General features: G+C 39.0%; 1 protein-coding gene across 2 annotated transcripts in view; it reads right to left on the bottom strand.

The window, feature by feature from the left end:
- Nucleotides 1-26,096, bottom strand: part of SLC35F1 (solute carrier family 35 member F1) — a 385,894-nt gene that overhangs the window by 85,081 nt on the left and 274,717 nt on the right. For both annotated transcript variants that reach the window (XM_004422261.3, XM_087444034.1), the window contains exon 3: nucleotides 1,992-2,119. In XM_004422261.3, coding sequence (XP_004422318.1) covers nucleotides 1,992-2,119 — 128 coding nt within the window. The remainder of the gene's footprint in view (nucleotides 1-1,991; nucleotides 2,120-26,096) is intronic.

Genomic DNA, 26,096 nt, shown 5'->3' with positions numbered 1-26,096 from the left:
GGCCGGCCCGGTTGTGACTTTTCTATGTTTAACAGAAAAAACAAAAGTCAACCGTATTCCAAAGGGAGAGGTCTCCTCTTCATTCTCCCCTAGGCCTGTTTATAATTTTTGACTTTGGGCTAATGGGCCCAATTCTGCCATGAAGCCCACATTCCTCTCTTCCTTCTCCTACCAAATCTGTATAGACATTCTGGAGGGCTCTACATTTAGGTATAGAACTGCCGGGAATTTCTGTGCCCCAAAATACTGGAAATCAATGCAATTTAATTAACTTCTTTAAACAGTGATTCAGTACCTAGTATGTGCTGGGTTTTCTATGAGGTACTAGAGATTCAAAGGTGAACAAGAAATCAGCCTTGTTGTGAAAGAGTTCACAGTTTGGGGGAATAGATGGGAAGATTCAAACATCATTCTTAGGTAAGACAGCTTGTGGAGACAGAGCTAAAAAACAGTGTCATGGGAGTACAGGAAAGAGAGTATCTGTTGTCATTGTCGGGCTTATTAAAGTGAGGTGGGAGCTAAGCTGGGTGTAGAGGATTGCGTTTGTCTTCCCAGCATCCATCCACCGTGTCACCTCTCCCTCAGTGGGTGACAGGTACATGATCAGGTGGGATTGATCCCACCCTGACTCCAGGAGTGAGTGCTGACTGGGGAGCCAGCGATTCTCAACCAGAGATGGTACCTGTCTGCAAGAGGGCATTTGGAAATCCATGGGGACACTTCTGGTTGTTACAAAGGCTGAAAAAGATGCTATTGGCATTTAGTGGGCATGGGTTAGGAATATTAAATGATGGATAAAGTAGGAAAGGGACCCACATCATGAAAAATTGTCCCACCCCAAATGCCAGTAGTACTACTATTGAGAAACATTTGTCTAAACCAATCAGAGAAATCTCATCCTGTATCGGCTCAGAGAGTTCAGGTCTAAGCCAGTTAGCTGACAGCATTCCCTGCCATCAGTGTGGTCCAATCGGAATACAGCTCTGGACTTTTCCTCCAAGGTTGTAGGCAAGCATCCTTTCTGTTGCTCACTGGGCTTGCAGGAAGAAGCATGGAGCCTTCTCTAAATCTGGTTTAGATAGCTTCCCATTCAATCTATATAATCTAAATTTATTCAGGTGGTTTGTTTGCTTGTGTGTTTCTCCATTTTTGTTGTTGTTGTTTCTAAGAAAATTATTAGGGTGATAGGAATATTGTTGAAGTATCAAGTCTAAGTAAAATCTAATATGTGAACAATGCTTTGTTTTCATCTTGGAGCTTTGGAATGATTATAATTCATAATATTGCCGTAAAAAGAGAAATAAGGTGAAACGAAAATAGTCAAGTTTATTATTTATAGTGTAATGAGAAATATAAGTGGTATCTGGTGAAAATTGCGAAAACCTAAGTTAAACTTACAATTCTGTGCGTGTGTGTGTGTGTGTGTGTATACATATGTGTGCACATACACATGTACGTGAAAGAAAAAGAGAGAGGGGGAGGGAGGACACAGTGGCTACCTTCATGCATAACACATTACAGGAATTTAAATCTTGTCCCTTTAGGAAACCTTCTGTCCCTTCAGGTTGCTAAATCTCCACACTAAATGAAGCTAAAAGATTATTAAGCACTTTGATTACTTTATCAAAGTCCATTAACATATTCTAAAATGTCATAAGTTGCAATTAAAATAGATTTCTTTTTATGCTTATTAATAATTCTCCTACTGACATATGATTAGTTACCAGTATTCATAGCTACAAATTATTTTCCTACATTGTCAATGGTTACTGTGGTGTATTAAGAACGAAGAGGAAACAGATGTCCAATTACACTTGAATTAAGAAAAATTAATAAAACGTAGAAATACAGTTCAAGTTAATTTTTACACAGCCTATTTCCTTTTGTTGCAAAACTTTTAGAGTAGTATTTGGATTCCCAAGTGACTAAACTGAAAGTAAACTACATCTGGAAATTGAGGAAGTTGAGAAGGAAAGAAGAGCCGTCAGTACCTGGATACTAGTCAGAGTCGTGTACTGGTAAGCCTTGACCACCAGGTAATTTGCTTCCAGGTCTATGAGTCCCAGGATCATGTACTTCCACCACCTTCGTCGTAAAATTGCCAGGAGGTTTTCTTCTCCTGTGTTACCAAATTAAGAAGAAATGGGTTAGGTTCTGAACACATGCTCAACTGTCTATTTAGAAGGATTCTACAATATTATAGTATTATGTTCTTTACCATACTTTGTCAGATGTTTAATTAAACAAATAAATCAATGTGTCAAAGACTGACATGTTTTGACTTAGCTAATAGTCTTCATTGTAGATTTCAGCCCTTCAAATTGGTTTCTATGCCAGACGAAGACTGGGCAGGGTTTTAGATCACCATGTGAGACATTTTCTCAGGAACATTTGAAGAAAAAAGTCACACCATGTAAAAATATAAGGAAAAGTGTGCCAGAAAGGTTGCATAAACACACAAAGTCCAGATCAGCCTAAATTTCTATTGTGGTAAAATAGATAGAAATGAAAGAGGGTAGCCCAATGGACAAAGGCCTATGCTTGGCAGCAGATCTGCAGTAAGGCTCTAAGATGCCACCCTGAGTGCTGGAGATTACACGCCTTGAACGTTACACTCTGGTGGTGTGGGGGTGATGGGAAGAGAGAGGAAGCTGGGGATCACTCTCAGGTGGAAAAGAGCGCCATGGGACCATGGTCTCAATGCTGCCAACAACTGTAATCTCCACCATCTTGCCTCTTAAGCTGATAGCATCAGAACAGACTTTAAATCTCTTACTTCTTCATCCTAAGTTTTACAGATTTCAGGCATAAAATAAAACTTATTTCTCAAGAGGCAATAATGATTATTAATCATAATAGCTCTCTGGAGCCAACCTGTGAGGTCTTCATAGAGGATGTGGAATATGCAGAAACCCTGAATGAATGGTGACTATTCATTATCTATTGCTGCATAACAAATTATCCCAAAACATAGCTGCTTAAAACAACAAATATTTATTATCTAATAGTTTTTGTGGGTCAAGAAACTGGACACAGCTTAACTGAGTTCCTCTGGTTCAAGGTCTCTCATTGAGTTGCAGCCAAGGTGTCAGCCATGGATGCAGTCTCAGATGAAAGATTGACTGAGGAGTCAATCTTTGACTTGAAAGATTGACTTGAGGGAGCTTCCAAGCTCACTCACATGGCTGCTGGCAGGCTTTGATCCCTCACCACAAGGGCCCCAGCACAAGGCTGCCTGAAAACATGGTAGTTGCTTTCCTCCCAGGATGAGCAATTCGAGAGAGAAAGAGAGAAAGGTGGAGGGAGAGAGAGAGAGAAAAAACTCAAGATGGAAACCACAGTCTCTCTTAATAACCTAATATCAGAAATGACACTTCTATCTTATTCTGTTCTTTAGAAGAAAGTCAGTCAGTCCAGCGCACACTCTCAAGAGAGAGTATTTCATAAGAGTGTGAATACTAGGAGGCAGGGATCATTGGACACCATCTTAGAGGCTGGCTACCCGGCGATACACATCTTCAATATTACAGCTGTGCTTTAGCTGGTCCTCAAGAACCATAATAGACTCTACATCCTCTCCTGTCTCTCGGTTACTCTCATAACTTTGAGTTCCTGATTCATGCCTTTTGTCTTATTCCAATGACTATCACATAAGGTGATCTTTTCAACCTGTGGAGACTTGTGAAAACAAAGCTTTCCAGCTACACAGAGAATGTCAGAGGGTGGGTTGTGGCTAGTTAGTACAAGGAGGGAGAGACCTCTTCACCTTCAGTAGCTAACCCAGTTTTCTAGCCTCATTTTGGATGCCATGCTTCTCATATCCTTTGCTCCAAGCACATTAAAAATCTTTCTGTCTCAGTGAATTGCTAACTCCTGTTCATTCTTCACATCGAGCTATTCTCTGCTATTTTGTCTGACATCACTCCCCAACCAGGCAATGTGTACCCAGCTCTGTATAGTCCTTTCACATGATTGTGATTACTTAGAAATTGTCTCTTCACTGGACAGGGAGTTTTTGGGTGGTAAGACATCAAATATCTTACTCATATATGTACCGACAGCACCTAGCATACCGACATATGGTAAGGGTTAGCTAAGTGTTTTGGAATAAAGAAATAATTGAACTGAAAAAATTGTGAAGTGCTATCTATCCAAATATGTCACGGTCAATTCTAGAATATGAGTCACACTTCTTACTGTTTTGCGCTTAGATTCATAGCTGGTGAATATGATCCCCAAGGTCATTTCTTCACAGCCAGCTCATTTTGGCAATGTCCTTGCACAGCATTTCCGCCTTTTCTACTTGCCTACATATTTGATAAATCAACACAACTCTTAGGATTTATTTTGTAAATTAGTGAATCTCAACCTGACTGAACATTCACATCTTCTGGAGATTTTTTTAAAATCCCAATGCCTGGGACCAGCCCCCAGAAATTCTGATTTAATTGGTTTGGGGTGGGGTCTGGGCATCAGGCTGAGGACCAAATCTAGGACTTTCAGATACTTGATGTCCAATGGCCATCCACAGGATGACATGGGCTAGGAATTCCAGAGAGATATAACCACAGAGTAGTGAAGACTCTTCATACCAAAGAAACAACCCAAACATTTGTTCCAAAATGTGCTTTCTTTCTCTTGTTTCTGGGCTTTTCCATGTGTTGATTCCCCTCCTTGGACTATTCTTCCTCCAGTCTCCAAATGAAGGGTCAGCATAGACACTGCTACCAGGAAGCCTTCCTTGATCTCTCACATTGATTTTCCTAGACTGGGTTGGGTTTCCCTGTAATGTGCTCCTTTAACACTCATTGCTTATCCCACATATAGTACTTATCTCCCTGTATTATAATGATCTGTTTCCTTGACTCTATTACCCATTAGATTATTAACAATTTGAAGAGAGTGGCATTGTCTTGGGCATCACTTTATCTTTAGGACCCAACAGTACTTGATGAGCAGTCAATAAATAATATGGAATGTATGAATAAATTTCATATTTAATAATCTCAGCAATGCTAAATAGCATTGAAATTTAGGTATTTAAAATATATCTACTGTAAACATTCATGTTCCAGACAATGATAATTGTTTTCTAGTTAGAATGCAGAGAACATCTGACAAAATTAATTTGGTGACCATTTTACACTTAATACACTCTGCATAGGACACAAAAATGTTGATGGCATATTTAACCAGGAAGCAGCAATTCTATAGTCACAGGTCATTGTCCCAGTTAATTTCCACAATGAACAGAGAATTGCCAAACTCGGAGCACACCAGCCACATCTCAATATATAACACTGAAAATCTGGGTCATAGTGCTGTTTGTTACACCAATCAATAACATATTCAAGTGTAATTCATTACATAGATTCAAAGGAATGATTAGCTGCCTTGCTGTTCTGCTGAAGAGGTTTGCAAAGCAAAACACCCAAAATAAATGCTTCCATATTGTTTCATTTGAAGCACATGAAAACATACAACATGCTTGCTTAGCGGAATTATCCAGGAAGGTGAGATAGTGCTTTTTTATTTTTGGCTGATGAAAAAATGCACATAAAAGAACTGCTTAGGGATTTATCTACCTGACTCTCATTAACACTGATGTACAATAGGCCATTAAAATTCTTTCTAGAATAATGAAAATACATTCTTTACAGCCCTTGTGCCAAAGCGCTCCCTAAACCTCATGAAATAGGGCCATTCTTAAGAAACACCGGCACAATTGGTGGTATGTTAATGTTTTGAAATTCTTTTTTTTTTTTAATTAACTAGAAGAAGTAATAAAATCCATGGGTGGAAACTTTAGAATTATGGTTTGGCATTTAAATGCAGCATCCTCCATGTTCATGTTTTTTTACACATTTTCTACATACGTATGTATCCAAAACAGTATATAAGTTTCATTGGCATGTTTTTAGACTTTAAATGAATGTTTATTGTATATACCGTACATGCCATTCTTCTAGGGTTCTTTATGCTTAACATTGTTTTAGAAATGTATCTCTATTGTTTCATGTAGAGCTAATTCATTTATTTTAAACAATGTATATCGTCACCATTAACGAATATGCCACCATTTATCCAGTCTCCCATTGATAGGCATCTAAGTTGTTTCTGGTTTTTCTCTATTGGGAACAGTGCAGCAAAGAAAATCTTTGCGCTTGTGTATCTCTATAATTGGTACAGAATTTTATTTTGTTTTTATTCTGTTTTTAAAGGACTGTGGAGTATGCAAAAAGCATTCACAAATGTGTAAAACCTAATTAAAGGAAGTTATTCTAATTTAAAATAACAGCATTCTAGCAATAATAACTACTTCAATAATTGAGAACGGAGGGGGAAATTATTGACAATCTTGATATGTGATCCATATCTAAACTTACTAAGCATCAACAGGATGATCAATCAAATGTGTTTTTGAATTTTTGTAACAAATACTTGTATGATACTTACTATGTATCAGGCAGTGTCTACATGCTTTACAAATATTAACTTACTTAATCCTCATAGTAACCCTATACAGTAGATATTACTATTAACTCTATTTACAGATGACAAGACTGAGGCCTGGAGGAGTTATGTAACTTGCCCAAAATGTCACACAGACAGGCCAGGATTTGAACTCATGACAATCAGGCACAAGGCTTCATACTCATTAGTATTGTACTATTTTGCCTCACTGATTTTTAACTGTGGCATTGTCCTGAAGAGTCACTCATTTCTCATTAAAGGATCTTTCATGATCTACCTGTCCAAACTCATCTGGCAGGGTGCCCCACTGCCAACTCCAGGGGGTGCCTGTCACACTGAAGCTGATGTGCATGGCATCACCCCGGAGTCAACAGTGCCCAGTTGTGCAGCTGTGTGTCCACGCCTGAATCAGCTTAGAGATGAGGATGTGTCCCACCACCATCACTTCAGTATCAAGGATTTGATGTCTCCCAGCCCGATCTAAGTCCATGACAGGGTTTCCTTCGTGAAATGTAAAATAAGGCTTTAAATCAATTTTATGGCTTAAAAAAGTCTAATTACAAGAATTACTGTCACATGCTGTACTACTTGCTGAGGCCTCAGGCATAAAACAATGGCCACACACCGGGTGAGGTGAGGGTGGTGGTGGTTTATAAATGTCAAATGAACGAAGAGGAAACTTTTATACAAAGACTGAACATGGTCCACATTCACGGCAGTGACTGGAAAACAGAAGAGCCTTGATTCATAATATTCTTGTTCACCCAGTGGTTGTCTGAGTAGAGAATAAAAGTACTCCAAGACAGCAGCGGAAGTGAATCCAGCCAGGGAACAGGAAGCTGCATTATTCTCGGGGCCACATTTTCCTTAAGGGCTCTCATGAGTGGTGTGATCCTTCATGGCGTTTTTATGCAAGAACAGAGCACAGCACGCATTGCACAGAGAGTCAGCAGCAAACGCGAGGACCCTGCACGGGGAGCGAGATCTTTACTTGAATGTACCCCTCCTCGGCTCACAATTTGAAGCTATAATGCCATCTTCCTTTACCAGGACTCCAAAGGGAAGTATTTAAGGATTACTCAGTGAATCTGAAAAAAGAATGACTTACAATGAAAGTTTCAATTACTCACCTTTAAAAGCTGAAATTTAGTATTGGAATATAGAGTTCAAAACAATTCTCTTTAGTCAGAAAAATGAACAAAATAAATGCACTAATAAGGAAATGAAAACGTAAATTGTTCTCAAATAGGAGTGTAACCAACTGCACTCCATAATGTGAACCTGAGTATAAGGATGAAATACAAAAAAGATAAATAACGAAGATTAAATTTTGCTTTGTGTTCTTTCATTCATTTGTACTATTAGAGACAGACAGTGAGATTGGGAAGAGCATAAAAGGCAGTCCTTTGATGTTTTGGCTTGGTAGCAAACAGACCTGGGTTTGACCAGAGCCTGCCTTCTACTATGTGGTACTGGATCACTTGGTTAATGGCTCTGAACCTTGATCCCTCTGCTGTAAAATAGGGATCATAACAGGTCTCTCAGATGGCATTGTAGATTGAAGGTAGCATGAGTAATGCATTTAAGCTAATATCTAATGCAAGGTATGTGCACAAGATATGATAGTTATTGGTGGGGTCCTGAAATCCTTGAATCCTTGACCAGCCACCCACCACACACTAACTCACTATGTGAGACAGATACTGCAGAGAGGAAGCCCAGGAAAGTGAACTCTCTTAATTACTCATTAGGGCTTTGGCCACACATCCCTCTCTATCTCTTACCCTGGTGAATTGTGCTGGATCACATCAGGGCTAGCACAGGACATTTGTCCAGACTAGAGGCAGGCTGAGAGCCTCGTCCTTCAGGCCTCTCCTCTGGGCCAGACCCTTGTCTTGATCCTCTGGATCTCACCACTTGAAGCCGTATGAACACTCCCCTTCTCTCTCAGGTCCAAACTAGAACTGGCTTTGTTCCCTGAGGTTCTGTTCCTACTAGGTCTTTCCAGGGTGGGGGCTTCTGAGGAGCTGTTTCCAAGGTCCCTCTTACAACTCAAGCTGCACGTGATGGGCAAGACATCAAAGAATAAATCACACAGAAGGGTTCAAAGAAAGCCAAGAGGAGAAGAGACTTGCCTCAGTTTCCATTTTGTCCCCTTCATGCCCCACTCATTCAAGCTCCCACGTATCCTTCCAGACCCAGTCTAAATGTTACCTCCCATGTGAAGCCTTTCCACATTCTCTGTCATCCCTTCCCAGTCTCTCTCAGCACTTAATTTCTGTTTTTTACATATCCTCAACCATGCCTAGCAAAGTGGTTTAGACAAATTAGTTACTCAATGTAAAATCTTGTTATTAAGGTAAGATAGTTGAATAATATCTTTAAAGTCTGCTCAATCATCTGGCTGTTTTCCAGAAATGCCTAATAAGAATTTGGAAAAATATCTAAAAGCAACTAAAAATGAACCATAGTCACATAAGGTTCTGGTAGCTGTTACTTTAAGCTGAACACACAAAAAAGTCCACCCATATATGTGTAGAAATGATTGCATACAGGATAGATTTCTAAACAGTAAGTTTATTTCTTTCAAAGTTACATTTTTGGCATTGATAATTAAAATACAATATTCTAGCTTTAATTACGAACTCAATCTATTACTTCTTCTGAGACAAAAACATTTATATGTGAAAATGAAAGTCTCAACTTCTCAACATGTATATTTCAGTGTATGTTACCATTTTTGACATGAATGAAATCACTTAAATCTTAGAAACTTTTTCTTTCTTGATTTTTCAAGCTGTCATCTTTTAGTGAAACTAAGATATATGATTTTATGTGGCACATTTATGCTGTCCACTTTTCTAAAATATCCAAACTTCTTGTAGTCTTGATGTGTCTTAGGGGAGGAAACACAATTGCTAACATTTTCTTCTTCATGTGAATGCAAAAATTGATAGAAAGTTTGCCCAAGTTTTATCATACAGGCAGTTAAAACAAATAAGCAGATAAAAAAATAAGGAACTTTCAGGATGTCTAAAAACCCATATATGAAACTTACATACCAACTATTAAACTCTGTTGACCAATACCTATGCGTTATGGGTTGTTCCACCTCTTACTGAAAACAGTGCACGAGATCTAAATAACTCCCCTAAACAAATCCCACCCAGAATTTTAAAACTAGGTATACAGTTCAGAACATCCATTTTATAATCTTGGAAAGAACATCCTATAAAAGAATAAACCTGCCTGAATGGCTAAACACTGTCACTATCAATAACTAAAAGAAGAATCTGAAAATCTAAAAATGTTAAGTTGTTGCATGATCAAACACAAACCAACACTTCTGTCCCATATTTCTAGTTGTAACAGGCACATTTCTTCATATATATCATCTAACAACTAAAATTTAACCCATTAAAATCGAGCACATCTTCCTCTTCGCAAACTCCTGTCCAGTTTTCAGAGTTTCTTGAGCAACCACCCCTTGGGGGCTATTTTAACTTTGTTGTATCTCTTGCTGTTATTTATATGTGCAAGTTCTTGCTCTGAGAAGTCTCACCAAGAGTTCCTTGCTTTGATTTAGGTAGTGAGTCTGCCAGGCTGAGCCTTTCCTTCAGGGCTGCCAGGTTGCCCAGCTCCAGGAGGCAGCCTTCTCAGAGAAGACAACACGAATGGTACCTGTGGATTTTTGTATATGGCAGCCACATCTTTCCTTTGGCAGGGCAACACAGGGAAGGTGTTCACTGGAGCCATTCAGTTGTGGGCTCTCACCCAGGCTCTTCCAGGCACCAGGTGTATGATGTTGTTGTGCAGCTTAGCCTCTCTAAACCTCAACTGTCCTCATCTACACATTGGATCTACCAGGTGAATCTGCCTCCTTGAGTGTTTGTGAGGATTAAATGAGATATTTGTAAAATGAACCAGACATGGTGCCTGGCAAGTAGCTGATGTTATTATTGTCTTGATTTTTATCATAGCTGGTCTGTCTTTATGCCAAATCGCCTACACAATGTAGGTGTGTAGTAAAGAATTTAACCTTGTCCAAGAAGAGGTCTTGGATTTGTACTAGGCTAACAATATAATTTCAGGTAGGGGCTGGCCATGCCAGAAACACCAACAATGTGATTGAGGGTGGGGGGGCTTCAGGTCACGCCCAGAGACTGGAGACTGAGATCAGCCAAGTGGATAATCATGGGCTCCAATATAAACCCTAAACACAGAGGTTCTAGCAAATTTCCCTGGTGGGCAGTATTTTATCCATATTGTCACACATCGGTGCTAGGAAAGTAACACAACCTGACTTCACGGGGAGAGGACAATGGAAGTCTGGACTTGGTACTTCTGGACTCTGCCGTATGTGCTTTTTTCCCTTGGTTGATTTCCATCTATATTTTTTCCCTGTAATAACTGTAACCACGAGTATAATATCTTTCAGTGAGTTCTGTGAGTCCTAGCAAATTACTAAACATGAGTGTTGTTCTGGGGGGGTGTCCCCCCACCCCTGAACTTGCAATTGGTGTCAGGAGAGAGGGTGGTCTTGTGTGGATTCTAAACTTTCTCATTTGGCCTAAATTCTCACAGTTGGTGTGAGGTAAGGGCAGTGTAGGGGCTATGTCCCTAAATCTTTGCATTAGATTTTCCTCAAACACAATTAAATTTGTCCCTCTCTTGCTCAAGAACTTGAGTCCATATTAGGTGTATCTCAGCATAACCAGACCTCAGAATCGTTGTGGGTCTGAATTCAAACTAAAACAACAACTAGTCTCCTTTCCAGGTGATTTTCAACAATGCATGTGATTATTTGCTATCTTAAAAAAGAGTGTAAAAACTTTGCACTTTACACCTAAATTTTCTGTCATTTTAACGATATCACTTACAATAGGCAGCACCGTTCACTAGCTCAAAATGGTTAATGATAGGTTGGCTGTGCGTGGGGGTGAATGCTTTGATTTGAAATTATTCAAAGCAATCATAATGAAACTATGTACTAATATAATTTCTCTATTTTCCTGTGCTGAGCCTGCTGAGAAGAAAATGTATTTGTCCTTTTTAATGACAAGACTATTTTCCTTTTCTTTACCCCATTTTGTGAAAAGTGACCCTACTTGCCTTTTGGAGGTTTCCTGTAATTGGCTCTGATGCCTCCCGACATTAGCAGATGAATCTGTCAGTTTTGTGAATTTTGGTTTGAACAAAGAGCTGTGTAGCAGCTAATGACACGTGATATCAGGGGAAGAGGCCAACACAGGCTTGCCTCCGGACTCCTGCCACTTGCTGAGCATATTCAAAAGACAACATGACAGAAGGTGCCAGCCTGAACTCTTGAGGGCTGACCTTGAGCTCTGACATGAGAGCATCTGTCATGGTGGACACATAGGTTAGACCCAACAAGGGAAATTAGCAAGAGGAGTGTCAACAGGCCAGAAGCCCTGGTAAAGCAGAAAGCTGGTCAGCCTCCTCTCCCCTCTCATCCCAAATGCCAAGCACAGATCCACCAAGGCCACCTCTGTTACCTGACATTTATTTTTCATTGAACACCATTTGTCAGCACTGGGCCAGAGGCACTGTATATTCATTCTTTCATTTAACTGCCACCCTCTACTCCAGGTTAAAAGCGTGGAGCCAGAGAGACTTGTGCTAAAGTACTGACTCTGACACTTAACCGGTTGTGTCACCTTGGGAAAGTTTACTCATTTATAAAATGGGGCAAACATGACTTACTTGAAAATGCTGCTGTACAGATTAAATGAGAAAATGTATGTAAAGTGTCTGGCTCTCAGTAAATACCTGGTAAGTGATAACTTTGTTATTAACGGCTCTATGAGGAAAGCATTTTTCAGATCATGAAACTGGATTTGGAAGAGATTAAGAAACTTGTCCAAGATCTGCCCTGACTTTTTATGGCAAAGTATTCACTACTGTAAGAGTGATGCTTTTTGTTTACATGGTACATTTAATAAAACAAATTAGAAATATTTTTATTTATATGATCTTTCTGAAATTAAGTTCAGTAGAAACATGGCAGTATTTTCTGAGCAATGTGGTAATAGCATGAAATACTTTTAGACTATATAGATATATATGAATATATTCTGAAATGTGAATGTATGTTTCCAACTGAAAATATTGGAAAGTACATTTATGGGACTAAAAAGTTCTCACTATACTAACCTGGTGGCAATGAGCACCACAGCACCCAGATTATTATCTTAAAATATCATTTTCCATTAAAAGAAATAGTGGTCTTTGGAGAAATGGTTGATTGCAGATCTGGGTCAGGAAACGTAATATAAGTCAAGTCTGGAATATCTTGTCATACTAAAGAATAAAGAAGCAATCAAAAACTGCTAGTATTGTGTCATAAGGACTCAGAGGCCAACTTGAAGAGTCTTTCATATGAAGATGACAGAAATGGATTGAAATACATCAGTTATGTTTAAATCCATGAGTTCATAATGAATCTAGAAGCAACAGCAACAACAACGATCACCACCAAACAAATAAAAAAAATCTAATTGATCACCATTGGAAGATATTAGTAAACCAACTCATTAGTTTGAAAATAGGTAAATACAGAAAAAGAATCAAGTTTTTTCCCCTGGAATTCTTATGTGAACTATACCACTAGGTAACTAATAGGAGATGAGGGGAGATTTGTCTTTATGGTAATATTCCAGCTAATAAATGAAGAACAAATGAGAGAATTAGAATATCATCAATTTGTACCCCCTAATGAATTAATGGATATAGGTCTTGAACGTCAAGCTACCAAGACGAAAAAGAAAGAGACAATCAAGCATTATGTTTTATGTGCTTCCTGATGGAAAAATAAAACACTACCTACACGCACACACACACAAAGAGAATCTGATTCTGATCAAGTATCTGGACTCAGCTACCAATTTAGGAAATACAGAGGTCGGAGGAACATGTTAAAACACACTAGAAAGATTCAATCAGCAAAACTCAGATTGTGGGATATGCTGTAGTCTGGCTACTCAGTTTAGTCTGTCGAATGGCAGCAACAGCAGCAAATGAGGGTTGTCAGAAATGCAGACTCTCAGGCCCACCAGCCCTACTGGCTCAGAATCTGCATTTGATCATGTGCCCAGGCGATGTGTATGCATTGCAGTTTGAGAAGCAGTGATTGTACAGGCCACATGACAGTTTCTTCAACAAATCAATTGCAATAAAAATAAAAGAAGGAAGAGAAATCAATAGGTTAAAAGAACTTTAGAAAAATATCAACCACTTGCAATGTGCAGACCTTATTTGCATCCTGATTCAAATAAGTGGAAAAAAATAATGCATCTATGAGACAACTGGAAATTTAAACATTGACAGGATATTTGGAATTATTGCTGGTTTTAAATGTGACCGTGGCATCATCGTAGTTATTTTGAAGCTCTTATCTTTTAAAAACACATACTGAAAGTTACAGATGAATTAATATAATGTACGAGATTTGATTTAAAATAATACAGGAAGGGGAAAGGTAAGGATAAAATAAGCCTGAAATTTGTTGAAGCTGATATATTGGCACAAAGGTGTTCATTATGCCGTCTACTTTTCTATAGGTTTGACATTTTTCATAATAAGAAAGCTACAAAAAGAAGAGCTTTCATTGTGAAGAGAGAGTTTAGCTAATGGAGTAGCAGTGGCCAGAACATATGAATATCAATAGTGTCTATGCATCTGTAGACCTCTAAAAGCATTTTACCCGTGCAGTCATATTCCTCTTTACAGTGTCCTTGAGTTGTAGGTGGTATTATTCTCTTTAGCAGCCAGAGAATGCCAAAGTTTGAATTCTATTACTTCCATGTCCTCATTTCAGTCTTGGAGGTCAGGAGGAATACTTGGCAACTCTTCCAGCAGAGGTTTTAACAAGCTCTTAGGAGCTAAGAACCTCTCTTGTTCATTTCTCTGCGTTCTGTGTTTGTGGAAGTGTCTTGCCCTCGCGCTGATGGCCAAGATGTTCCCTGACCTTCTTGCTTCATTTACGGACAAAGCCTGTCTATGTTTGGACTGCAAAAGCCCTTAGAGGGAATGTTTTGTTGGTGCACTGCAGCAATCTGTACCAACCACCGAAGCTTCGTAAAGCTGCTGGTGGAGAAGGCACTCCGCTCAAGTATCAGTAGTGCTGTCTTCAGTTAGGTAGATACTATTAAGGTAGAGCAGCTGAACACAGTTATAGCTAACACACTTATAAGAGATGGCATGATTTGTGACTGCCAGGAACCACGGGAGGAAAAGATGACAAATAATAAGCTAACATCTGTCCCAAGTGAAGCCTCCTGTGTTGCATGGCAAACACATTTGGAGCCGCAGATATCGCACAGATGTTACAGGCTACAGTGCGGGAAGGTTCCAGAGTATGTTACTAGCCTTATCCACCTACGCTGGCCTAGAAGTCAGTCAACAATGCTAAAATATTTGGAAAGCAAGAAAACAAAATGAAACAAAACAGCCAGTGATTCTGTTGTTTATAAGATTATATGAATATTTATTTTGTGATGAAATCCACTTTTGCCATTTTTCTCCGGCTTCGTTTAGTCTGGTTCTTAAACTTGAGTGAGCATTAGAATCACTTGGGGAGCTTTTCAAACTGCTGATTTCTGAGCTCTGCCTCAGACATTCTCACTCAGCAGGTCTGGGCTGGGGCTCAAGAATCCGTATTTTAAAAAGCCTCTCAGAGACTGCAAGGCTGCTTGTCGCTGATTCCATTACATTTTGGCAACCTTGATTGAAACTAATAAATAAATCGGCCTATTCCTCCCTGAGGCATTTATGCTCCAGGGCTTGCTATTTGGCTGGTGACTAGAACCAACTGACAGGGTTGCCCACGGTGTAGGAATTAATCTGATATCTGTTCTAAGTCCCTCGGGGCCCAAGGGAATGGTGGGGCTATTTATGAACAAATGCACTATTAGAAGCCTTGCCCCAAATCATGCCTTCTCAGAGAAGCTTCCCCAATTCGACCTGCATTGACTTTTCTTCTGAATTCTTACAATCCTCATGCATTGTTCTATTGATTTCAGAACTTAATAATATCCTTTCTTATATTTTTAAAATGTTGCATGTGTGTATTTCTTCTGTCCTGAAATAGTAGGCAACTTATGGAAAGCTAAGCCTCTTTTATAATCCTTTTCTGTTACAGTCTTATGAACATATGTTATTGTCTGCTTAACAAGTATCTACTGACTTTCTATTATAAACAAATCCTGAAACATGTATAACATAGATCTATTCCATAGAACCTAAGGCCTCTATTTTTATCATCTTCTACTATATTTACATATTACATATTAGGGAGATTTTAGCTCTCCAAATATTTTATTTATTTATCTATTATATGCCAACTATGGCACTAGTGATTCAGCTCACATGCATTGCCAATGTCAACAAAACCTAATGATCCAAGTTAAAATTTATAAAATTTAGTTTAAAAGTTTATATAAATTTATCTGGATAAATATATAAATATATATATTTAATTAGATATATATATACAAATTCATGGACATATATATCCCCAAAAAAGGCCAATTTTACAATATAACTATTTTTTTAAAATCCACAACAAACACAAACCCTAATGACCCATACTAACTGTCTTTCTTAAAAAGTGGTTCTGTTCTTGGATATGTGTCCATTGATAGAATATAAGTCTCTGAGAATTAAAGGGTGAGTGTCCCTGAAGGGTGCCTGTCCCTGAGACAACAGCAGACGACCTGTAAAAGAACAACCCTCAAGTACTGTTGAGCAACAGTCCACCAACACATTTCTAGGACTTGGGTTAGTTACTGATGGGAGATGAACTCTTAGGAATCAAAACTGATCAGATTATGTCCCAGAAATCACAGGCTACACAACAGATTTTAGTATGATGTTTCATTTGTCTGTGGATTTCTTAAGACATAGAGAAATAGTAGGAGCTTAAAGGTAAATAAAAGAAAACTCTTCAGATTTCCAATTAGAAGTCAAGATAGGAGGTAAGAAGGAGGCATAGGCTAAAATTAGGATTCGTAATGTAAACCTGGAAGATGATTCAAGCCATTCTCCAAAGTAGTCCCATTAACCTTTTTGCTTTCTTCACTTCCTACATCTTGAATCCAATTCAAAGACCAAACTTGCAGCACCCACCCCCTACATCCACTAAACCCAGTCTATTTTTAGATCTGACTTAACGGAAACAGAGTGATCTCTTGTGAAGGTTATGGCTGAGGTCTAAAGGGTGCCTGAAGGTTGTGGGTATTCATGTAGCTGAGAAATGAAGCTGCTAACACTGCTATCCCCTTAGTAGGAAACTTGACCGTGAACAGGCGTTGTGTTGAAGGACACTCTTCCTACTGGTCTTTTGCGTGCACCATGCCTGTGAGCACACTTCCTCCATTCTTCTTGCTCAACTGTTATCCCAAAAGGCCTCTGTCACTCTCATTTCTTCCTTGATAACAGAAACTTAGACTCATCAACAGTCTGAAACAATTGAACCAAAATCCCAGGACTTGCATTCTACTTCAGAACAAAGATTGGGCCATCTGTCCAGTCTGTGGACCTGCTGTCTGTACCACACCATCTGTCCTACAGGTTCCAACCAGGACAGGAAAAACTGGGCTTCTCTCTCAATGTCTCAGTGCTGCCCCAGGCATGTGGCTGGCCTTAGCAAGTAAACAGATAAATAAATAATGCTTCAAGAAAGCAACCGAGAGAAATATTTCCAAGAGAGGAAATTACTAAACTGAACTTGCAGTATCCTACCAGAGTTTAAATTAAGGCGCATTGGGATGCCACCATTGTGTTTTTGAACCTGAGGTCAGGAGAGGCAAAAGCAGAAGGGCACAACATCAGCAAGGAATAATTCAAGTGTTGAGTTAGGATGAAGTGATGATCCTTTTTTTTTATGATTATTATTTTTTCTGCATGTGGTAAAATATATGTAACATAAAACTTACCATTTTAACGTTTAAGTGTACAGTTCAGTGACATTAAGTACATTCACATTGTTATACAACCATCACCACTATCCATCTCCAGAACTTTTTCACCTCATTCTGAAACTCTGCACCCATTAAACAGTAACTCCCCATTCCCCTCTTCCCCAGCCTCTGGTAACCATTGTTCTACTGCCTGTCTCTATGAATTTGACTATTCTAGGTACCTCATATAAGTAGAATCATACATTGTTTTTTGTCCTTTTGTGCCTAGTTTATTTCACTTAGCATAATGTTTTCAGGGTTCATTCATGTTATATCCACTTAGCATTTATCAGAATTTCATTCCTTTTTAAGGTTGAGTAATATTCCATCGTATGTATATACCACATTTTGTTTATCCATTCATCCATTGATGGACACTTGGGTTGTTTCCACATTTTGGCTACTGTAAATAACGCTGCTATGAACACTGATGTACAAGTATCTGTTCGAGTTCCTGCTTTCAATTATTTTGTGTAGATATCTAGAAGTGCAATTGAGATGATGACCTTTTATAAATTCTGGGACTCACAATTGAAATTATGTAATGAATGAAACTACTACAGAGAAATTTTTTTCCTGTTGTTTTGGCCCCTCTTTGTAGTCATCCACACTGGCTCTTCCAAATCACTGGGATCCTCAGACCAGTTAGATGATCACTCAGTTTGAATCACTTTGGAATCTAATTCAGTTTAAGGCCACTCTATGTCAATGGGGGTGAGTATACGAGTGTAACATACATTATTGTGTTCACACTATATGGGAAACCTGGGCAGCTGCTATTTTTGGATTGAACTGAAGTTCTACTATATATATAACAAATATATACTATAATATATATACTAATATAATATAGTATAATATAATATATATATGCCCATTTCACTCTGTAAAACGTGATACTTTCACAATCTTGTGAACCTCTAAAATCATGACTATAATAAAGTGTTAGTCTGTGTTCAGTATTTTGAGCTCTTCAAATTAAGACAAGAAAAGAATACCTATGCAATAAATATATTATTCACAGTTAATGAATAATCTTTATCAATTCTTATATGGACCTCCTTGTAAATAAATTGCTATAGAGGCCTCTGACACAATTAATTTTAACCATTTCTTGACTGCTTTTGTTCCTCTACCTTAAAAGAATCAAAAAGCCCTCTGTTCACTTTCTCAAACAGTTTTTTTGGGGGGAGGGAGATTTATATTCTTTGCCTCCCATACAACTTTTTAGTAGTAGGAATCATAAAATAAGAATTCTAAAGACCATGGGGCTCTACAATAAAAACCACACATGACAAATATCCAAAATCTTTAGGATTCCTGAAATGAACAGTGTTCTTACTACTATGAAAAAACTGTGATGTGAAATACACTTTAACATCTGCCATCATCTATCAAATAAATTTCACTTTTAAGTGACAACCAAATTCCTTTGATAGGTGAGTGATGAATCAAGTCCTAATTTCTAATTCACGATACACCAGTGTGTACAGTGTGAATCACACTGCTAAGATACCCTTATCTGTATCTTAAGAGTGCCCATGATAGTTATCTAATATACTCTGAAATCCTGCAGGAACTTCAATTAACAGAGTCATCAAATACAAGCTAGAAAGTTGGAAAAATCTCTTCTAGGATAAATGGGTCATTCTGTATCAAAAATATTAACTGCATCACACAAGAATTGGGTATATTAGGCAAATAAATCAAGAAGCCTCACCTCTCTCAGTCCATCACATCTTCATTTCTGCCATTTCTCATTATGGGAGAAGCTTGTCAGCCTAGTTCCCATTGTAACAAGAATTCACACTAAAATAATCATGAGTTCCTCTACCTTCCTGGCCCACCATTGTCTCGATGTCTGTTGCCTAGCAACAAGACCATCTTACCTATGCAGGCAAATAACCTTAATATATACTAGTTGAAAGCACTTCTTGGCCTTTCTTTTATTTTTGAAAACTTTCAAAAATATCCTTTTCTCACATGCATTTTAAGTTGCATCTTTTTTTTTGAGATATAAGCCTGCAAAGGAAAATTCACTGTGTGGTTTCAGATCTCTTGTTACATCTACCTCGATCCCTTGCAGTCTGGCCAGATATAGAAATCCTAAAGGAATAGAACATGTCTGAATGCCAAGGCACACCATAGTACTGTGGTTGACAGCTTCTTTCCCAGCTTTGCAGTGACTCCTACCTCAAAGTTCTCTTTGCCTGAGCCAAAAATACCAGTGAGCTGACCCTGGAGGGAGGCTAGGGTTCCCCTTTGCCTCCTGATACCAGGGAGAATACTATAGCTCCCTGGAGAAAGGGAGCTCCAGAACACTGTTCTCCAAAATTGTTCTCCAAAATATCGAGGCAATGCCTGTCAATTATCAGTTGATCACTTTTTTTTTTTTTTTTCCGCTGAGGAAGATTTGCCCTGAGCTAACATCCCTTGACAATCTTTCTCTTTTCACTTGAGGAAGATATACCCTGAGCTAACATCTGTTGCCAGTCTTTCTCTATTGTGTAATATGGGTCGCTGCCACAGCACGGCCACTGATGAGTGCTGTATGTCCGCGCCCAAGAACTGAACCCTAGCCACTGAAGCGGAGTGTGCCGAGCTTAACCACTAGGCCACCGGGGTTGGCCCCATCAGTTGATCTCTTTAAGGAGAGATGAGGGAGAAGGAAGCAAAACTAAAGAGCAAAAGTCACAGATTCATAAGAAGGACTAAGTATGTCATTGGTTCTTAGTGTTTCTGACCCTCCTTTATACTTCTGTCCCCTTCTCTCTCTCTCTCTTTCTATTTCTCTCTCTCTCTCTCTCTCACACACACACACACACAGCCTGCCATTTTTTGTCTCTGCAACTGCCAGGAGTTTTCCCACATTGAACCTGGTTGCTCGGGAAAGGGAGCATAGAGAGGAGAGTGTGCTAAAGCATGTCGAAAGCCACTGTGCTTGTTGAGAGAATGAATCCAGTACAATGGGTGCTGAACCACCCTTTCAAGGCAGTGCCCTTGTGAGCCCTCTGCCTCCTCCTTTACCCTCAGAGTTAGTAAGCTATGTATACTGTGGCTTCCAATTCCTTTTGATGTCCTAGAGGACCCATGCACATACAATGCATTCAATATTCAATTCAGGACCTCAGTCAATCAACACGCATTTACTGAGTTTCTCCAGAAGATACTGACTTTGCTGGGCAGTCTGCCTTATCCGATAATCTTCAAATTCCTCTAATCCCCCCTAGAGCCCACATCAATCCCCTTTTCTTTCACTGATGATTCTGCCATTTCTGATTCTCTCTGTGAATAATGCAGCCTGTTTTGGATTTGCTCCTTCTTCCAAAATTGATCCACCATCCCTTTTCTAGTCAGGGCAGTGGTGTGATCCCTCAACTTCTGAGGGGCTGCATTCAGCTCCTGTGGCAGCTGCAATGGAGAGACACCCCAGAGGATGCTTTCCACTGGGTTTCCAGCCCACATTTGATCTAATTTATCCACTTGGACCCCAGAGCTGGACATGGAGCTACTCCGAAGGTCCTCAGCTACATGTTTCTATGCAGGCTTGACTTACTGATTGTGTACCAGGCCAGGGGAAAAGTCTTTGCCCTCTGCTGGTATTCCTCACTTTATATAATGGATGTGTTGCCCAAAAAGGTTGACGTAAAGAGACTTTTTTGTAAATGTCGTCACATTTTATATGTTCAGGGAAGAGCCCTACAATGAATCATTTTTTGAAAAAGGAATAATTCTCTTTTAAAGTGCCAATCACACCATAATTTAATCTTTTGTAAGTGATGATTTTCTTGTTATGTTTTCATAGACTGAAGCCCATCCACATGTAATTTCATGACAACTGGAATAATTTCATATCACAAGCCTATTGAAAATATTTCCACACCGAGGCATGCCTGAGCCCACACATACTTTTTCCAATAAAGACTTTTAAATTCTAAAGCTACAAGATCCTTGAGGGTAGGACTATGGCTTATATGCCTTTGTTATTTCCTATTGTACCAAACACAGAGTCTTACACATAGCAGGCAAGAATATATATTTGTTGGAAAATGAACAAATCAAGCATTTTGTGTCATGGATAGTAGTAGACTTGAGAAGACTTTGAGTTTGGAGAAAATGAAAAATACAGAAAAATAGTTGGCGACACCAATATGTCTACAACAGAGAACTGGTAGTTTTTAACATTTTTCTGAAATACCTTCAAAACCATTTTTAAGAGCAAAGTAAAATAAAAAAATAAAACATTCTGTATAAAGTCAAAGTCTTCACTTTCCTTAACACCCAATACTATTTCCCCCTTCCTCAGAAGCAATGCTAGGGAATTTATGAATTGCCTCACAATCCATTTTTTTATACACATGTATATGCATACGTATGCATATCCATAAATAACATGTTTTTGTAAGAGTTTAATAAAATTTGTATCTGGTATCATACTCTAGTTACTCTATATATCATTTTACAATTTGCTTTTTTTCACACAACATTTTGTTTGTGAGTTATCTATTTTACATACAAATAAATCTGGCCATTAAAAAAAATTCTGCTGGGGGGCCGGCCTGGTGGTGTAGTGGTTAAGTTCGCACTCCACTTAGGTGGCCCAAGGTTCGCAGGTTTGGATCCCAGGCATGGACAGTCACACCGCTTGTCAAGCCACGCTGTGGCGGCATCCCATCCCATATAAAGTAGAGGAAGATGGACACAGATGTTAGCCCAGGGCCAATCTTCCTCAGCAAAAAACTGAAAAAAATCTGCTGCATTGCATGCTATATTTTATTTATTCATTCCCCTTATCCCTGGACTCACAGGTTATTTCCAATTTTTGCTATTGTAAACAATGCTGCAACAAATATGTTTCTGTGCCTGTGTGAAACATACCAGTCCCCAGACTTACTGGTTCATAGAATATGCACATTTTTTACATTCCTAGCTACTACCAAATAACTCCAATTTACACCCCACCAGCAGTGTATGATAATTCCCTTTCTCCCCGTCCTTGCTGATACAAACTGCACACATCATGCAAGCTTATCTCACAACAGACGAAGAGGATAATGGCTCATCAACTTTATGTTTTGTGATCAAGCCAATGAAATTCAACAATCCTTAAATGATTGCTAGTACAGTGCCAATAATTATAACATGCCGTAGACTTGCTGATTTTAATACAGTGGATACTAATTAAGAGGTAAGTAAGAGAAAGGACCCAGAGCTGAGAAGTGATAACTTGAACAGAACTGGAGTGCATCCTTATGCATTGCTAAATTTCAAAAAGATGCCCAGACGCATCCAGACTTGCCTTAACTTTTATTAGCATATTCATAATAATGTGGTAGCATATTCCATCTCTAAGTATTCTTTCTTCAATCCTATGGTTTTAACTTTTTATAGGCGAGATCCAGGTTAGGTATGAATTACTTCTTAATATAAACGGGGTTTGAACACTAGGAGACTTCCCAAAGTCAGTTATGATAACTACTTCTATAAGAGAACTAGATTAACTATTGTTCTAAATGGTTTAGAATAGTGCTGCTGAGAGAATGTGGCTGACTGTTGCTATATGATTATTTCTGTATCAAAATTTTTATTATTGAAGCAACAGACACCAGCTGTGGTGGTTGCAAGTAGAAAATGAAATTGTTGGAAGGCTAGCGAACTGGGTTTGTAAACAGTCCTTAAGGAACCAGGACTTCTGGGACTGCTATGTATTAAAAACAGACAGTCTTTTTAAGACTGCTGGAGCGAATCAAGACCAACTGTTTTAACAGTTTGCCCCACTTCACTCAAGATTTAAAGACCTAGGGGAAAAGGAAACATTGCGCTAGCCTAGATCACACGCCCAACGCTTGGTCAGAGGAAGACAGGGCAACTTGATTACACAGAGAATGCATACATAGGAAAAAAGAGCTTATTTCTCTGAGGAAAATAAGTGACAAACTAGCTAAAATGAGGGGACTGGATGTTAATTGAAATAACAACTATCTGCTACATGTGGGTTGAACAAATATATATATATAATGTCTCCCATATGCCAGGAATGGCCAACACAGACATGGCTGATGTGCTCCAAAGGGCTTGCACAAAGCCATTGAGACTGCAAACTATAATTTGAGTAGGTCTGTGTGATTCCACCAAACTGTAATACCTCCCAACATAGCCAACTGCCCCTACCCCCCTAAGTATCCAAAAGGATGTGCTGTAAACAACTGAATCTATTTCTTCACAATTTGACTCAATTATGCTTTGCCCCTCAAATGCTCTCTTCCTATTATATTCCCAATTCTTGCCAATGTGCCAACAAACTCTCAAGCTTCAGAACCATCTTTAACTTTTCCCTTTTTCTTGGCTTGCCAGTTTTGAATCCCTGCTCTTTTTCTCTCTATTTTCTCTTCTCCTATCACCACCTCTGTAACCCTCCTGTGTTGATTCTAGTTGTCTTTCACCTCTTCTCAGCTAAACTATTGTGCTAGTCTTCTAGCTGATCTCCCCATCTTTCATTATGAACTACTTGGCTCCACTGTATATATTAGCACTAGATTACTTTTGCTGAACATGTTGTCCGAGAAAGGAGAAGGCTGAATCAGGAAGAGGGGGCAATTTGATATTGGGACAGAAAATGTCATGTGTCTATTGTCATCTACATTTTTGGCTATTCAATATCCATACATCCTTACATAGCCTCTTCGCTTCTTTACATTTACAGAAATGTTCTCATCTAAATAAGATTCACTCACTCTCCCCTCATAAAGAGAAACAACTAAATGTCTCATCCAGTTACTAGGTTAAAGTCTTCTTTCAAGTCCGACGCTGAAATTACTGTTGTCAGTGTTAAACTTGGAATATACATTTAGATCTAAGTGAAAAATCCCTGAGTAATGAGCAGTCCTCTCAGCGAGACTGAGACTTGTAGCTTTTAAAGGTCTGGCAACTTTCCTCTGAATGATAAGCTTAACCACCCCCAACACACTGAGTTATGCAACGAGAGAGACAGAGAATAGGAAAACTACATTAAAACTTTCATTTGAGGAAGTGGAGGACTTTCTCCCTTGGTACTGAAGTACTTTGGTCCAGCCAATGTAGTTCCCCCAATTCTGCTTGGGGAGGGCGTCTCTTGTCCCTTCTCTTTCACGGTCCCTGGTTTTTTTCTTGGGGAGAATGTTCCTCGTCCATTTTTCTCTGTGGCAACATGTGGGATGGGCACGCTGGAGAGGATTGTCCTGTGGTCTGTGCCTCTTAAGTAACCCACTTCCTAGGATTGGTGGATTGCTGGAGAATCAGGCTGCCAACAACCAGGGCAGCATGAAATACTTGGTTTTTTTGTTAGGACACTACAAATGGAATGTGGCACCTCCAACTCCTGCTGTTCTCTTTTGTGTTGTGTTCTCTCACAACACAGCTCAAGGCTCAAGGGTCCAGGAGAGAATGACCCACTGGCTTCATTTTGGTCATGCATCCACCCCTTGAGTGAGAACTGGGGCTCCCTGAGAGGCGCATGGCCTGGATAGGGGATGAGGTAGATCCTCTGACAAAAGATGGGCTTTTGTTAGAAATAGGGTGAATGGATGCTGGCTGCATAAAAACGATGATGTTCACCCCAGAAAGTTTTACTATATATAGTTCTGGGTCCTTTTTATAATCTGTGGATGCCTCTGTGTTAAATTTTTTGTGAAAAAATCAACAGTTAATACCTTATCTGAGAAATCCAATTATTTAGGGAATGCATCAAGTAAGTTCTCCAATTTCTTTCCACTCAGCTGTGCACAACTCTGGCTAAGATCGGGCACGGAATTTATTATACTAATGACCTGTTAACACCACTTAAGCTCCTAGCCCTACAGGAATAAGCAACATGAAAATATTAAAATGCTGTAGTCAGCATGACATGATCTTGGCACTGCTTCTCCTCCTTAAGGGTCCATATGTTCCTGGTTGTTGTTCTTCAACTGATCATGCATTTTTTAAGAACTAACATTTCATAATGATTTATGTCAGTCATCTGCCTCTTTGGGGTCATATTTATTCATTTAGCAAATATTTATTGAGTGCCTAGTAAGACTGCTACATTCATGGTTTATAGTAGGCACACAATAATTATTTGATGAATTAATGAGTTCAATGTGGGCAGTGTGAAATGAATCAGACTTAGGTCTTGTGCACAAAGATCTTATGGTCTGGGAAGAGAGATATGAAACACCAATACATACATAGTTGTCATACAAGGTAGAAAGTAAGACAGGCCAAAAAAGGCAAGAAATTATAAAAAAAAAAGGGTTTACTTCTAACTTTGGTGGTGGATTAGCTTGCTAGGGCTAGTATAACAAAGTACCACAGACTGAGTGGCTTAAACAACAGGAATTTATTTTCTCATAGTTCTGGAGGCTAGAAGTCCAAGATCAAGGTGTTGGCAGGGTCGATTTCTTCTGAGGCCCCTCTTCTTGGCTTGTAGATCCATCTTGTCCCTATGTTTTCACATAGTCTTTTCCTCTGTGTCCTAATCTCCTCTTCTTATAAGGACATCAGCCAAATTGGATTAGAGCCCACCTATACGACCTCATTTTACCTTAATTACCTCTTTAAAGACTATCTTCAAAAACAGTCACATCTGAGGTACCGGGGATTAGAACTTCAAAATAAGAAATTTGA

The sequence above is a fragment of the Ceratotherium simum genome, chromosome 19 (genome assembly GCF_057802395.1).
Source record: "Ceratotherium simum simum isolate JZ-2026a chromosome 19, ASM5780239v1, whole genome shotgun sequence".
In the NCBI taxonomy this organism is placed as follows: domain Eukaryota; kingdom Metazoa; phylum Chordata; class Mammalia; order Perissodactyla; family Rhinocerotidae; genus Ceratotherium; species Ceratotherium simum.
Note: the sequence above shows the minus strand (reverse complement) of the source record. Positions and strands in the feature narration are given on the sequence as shown.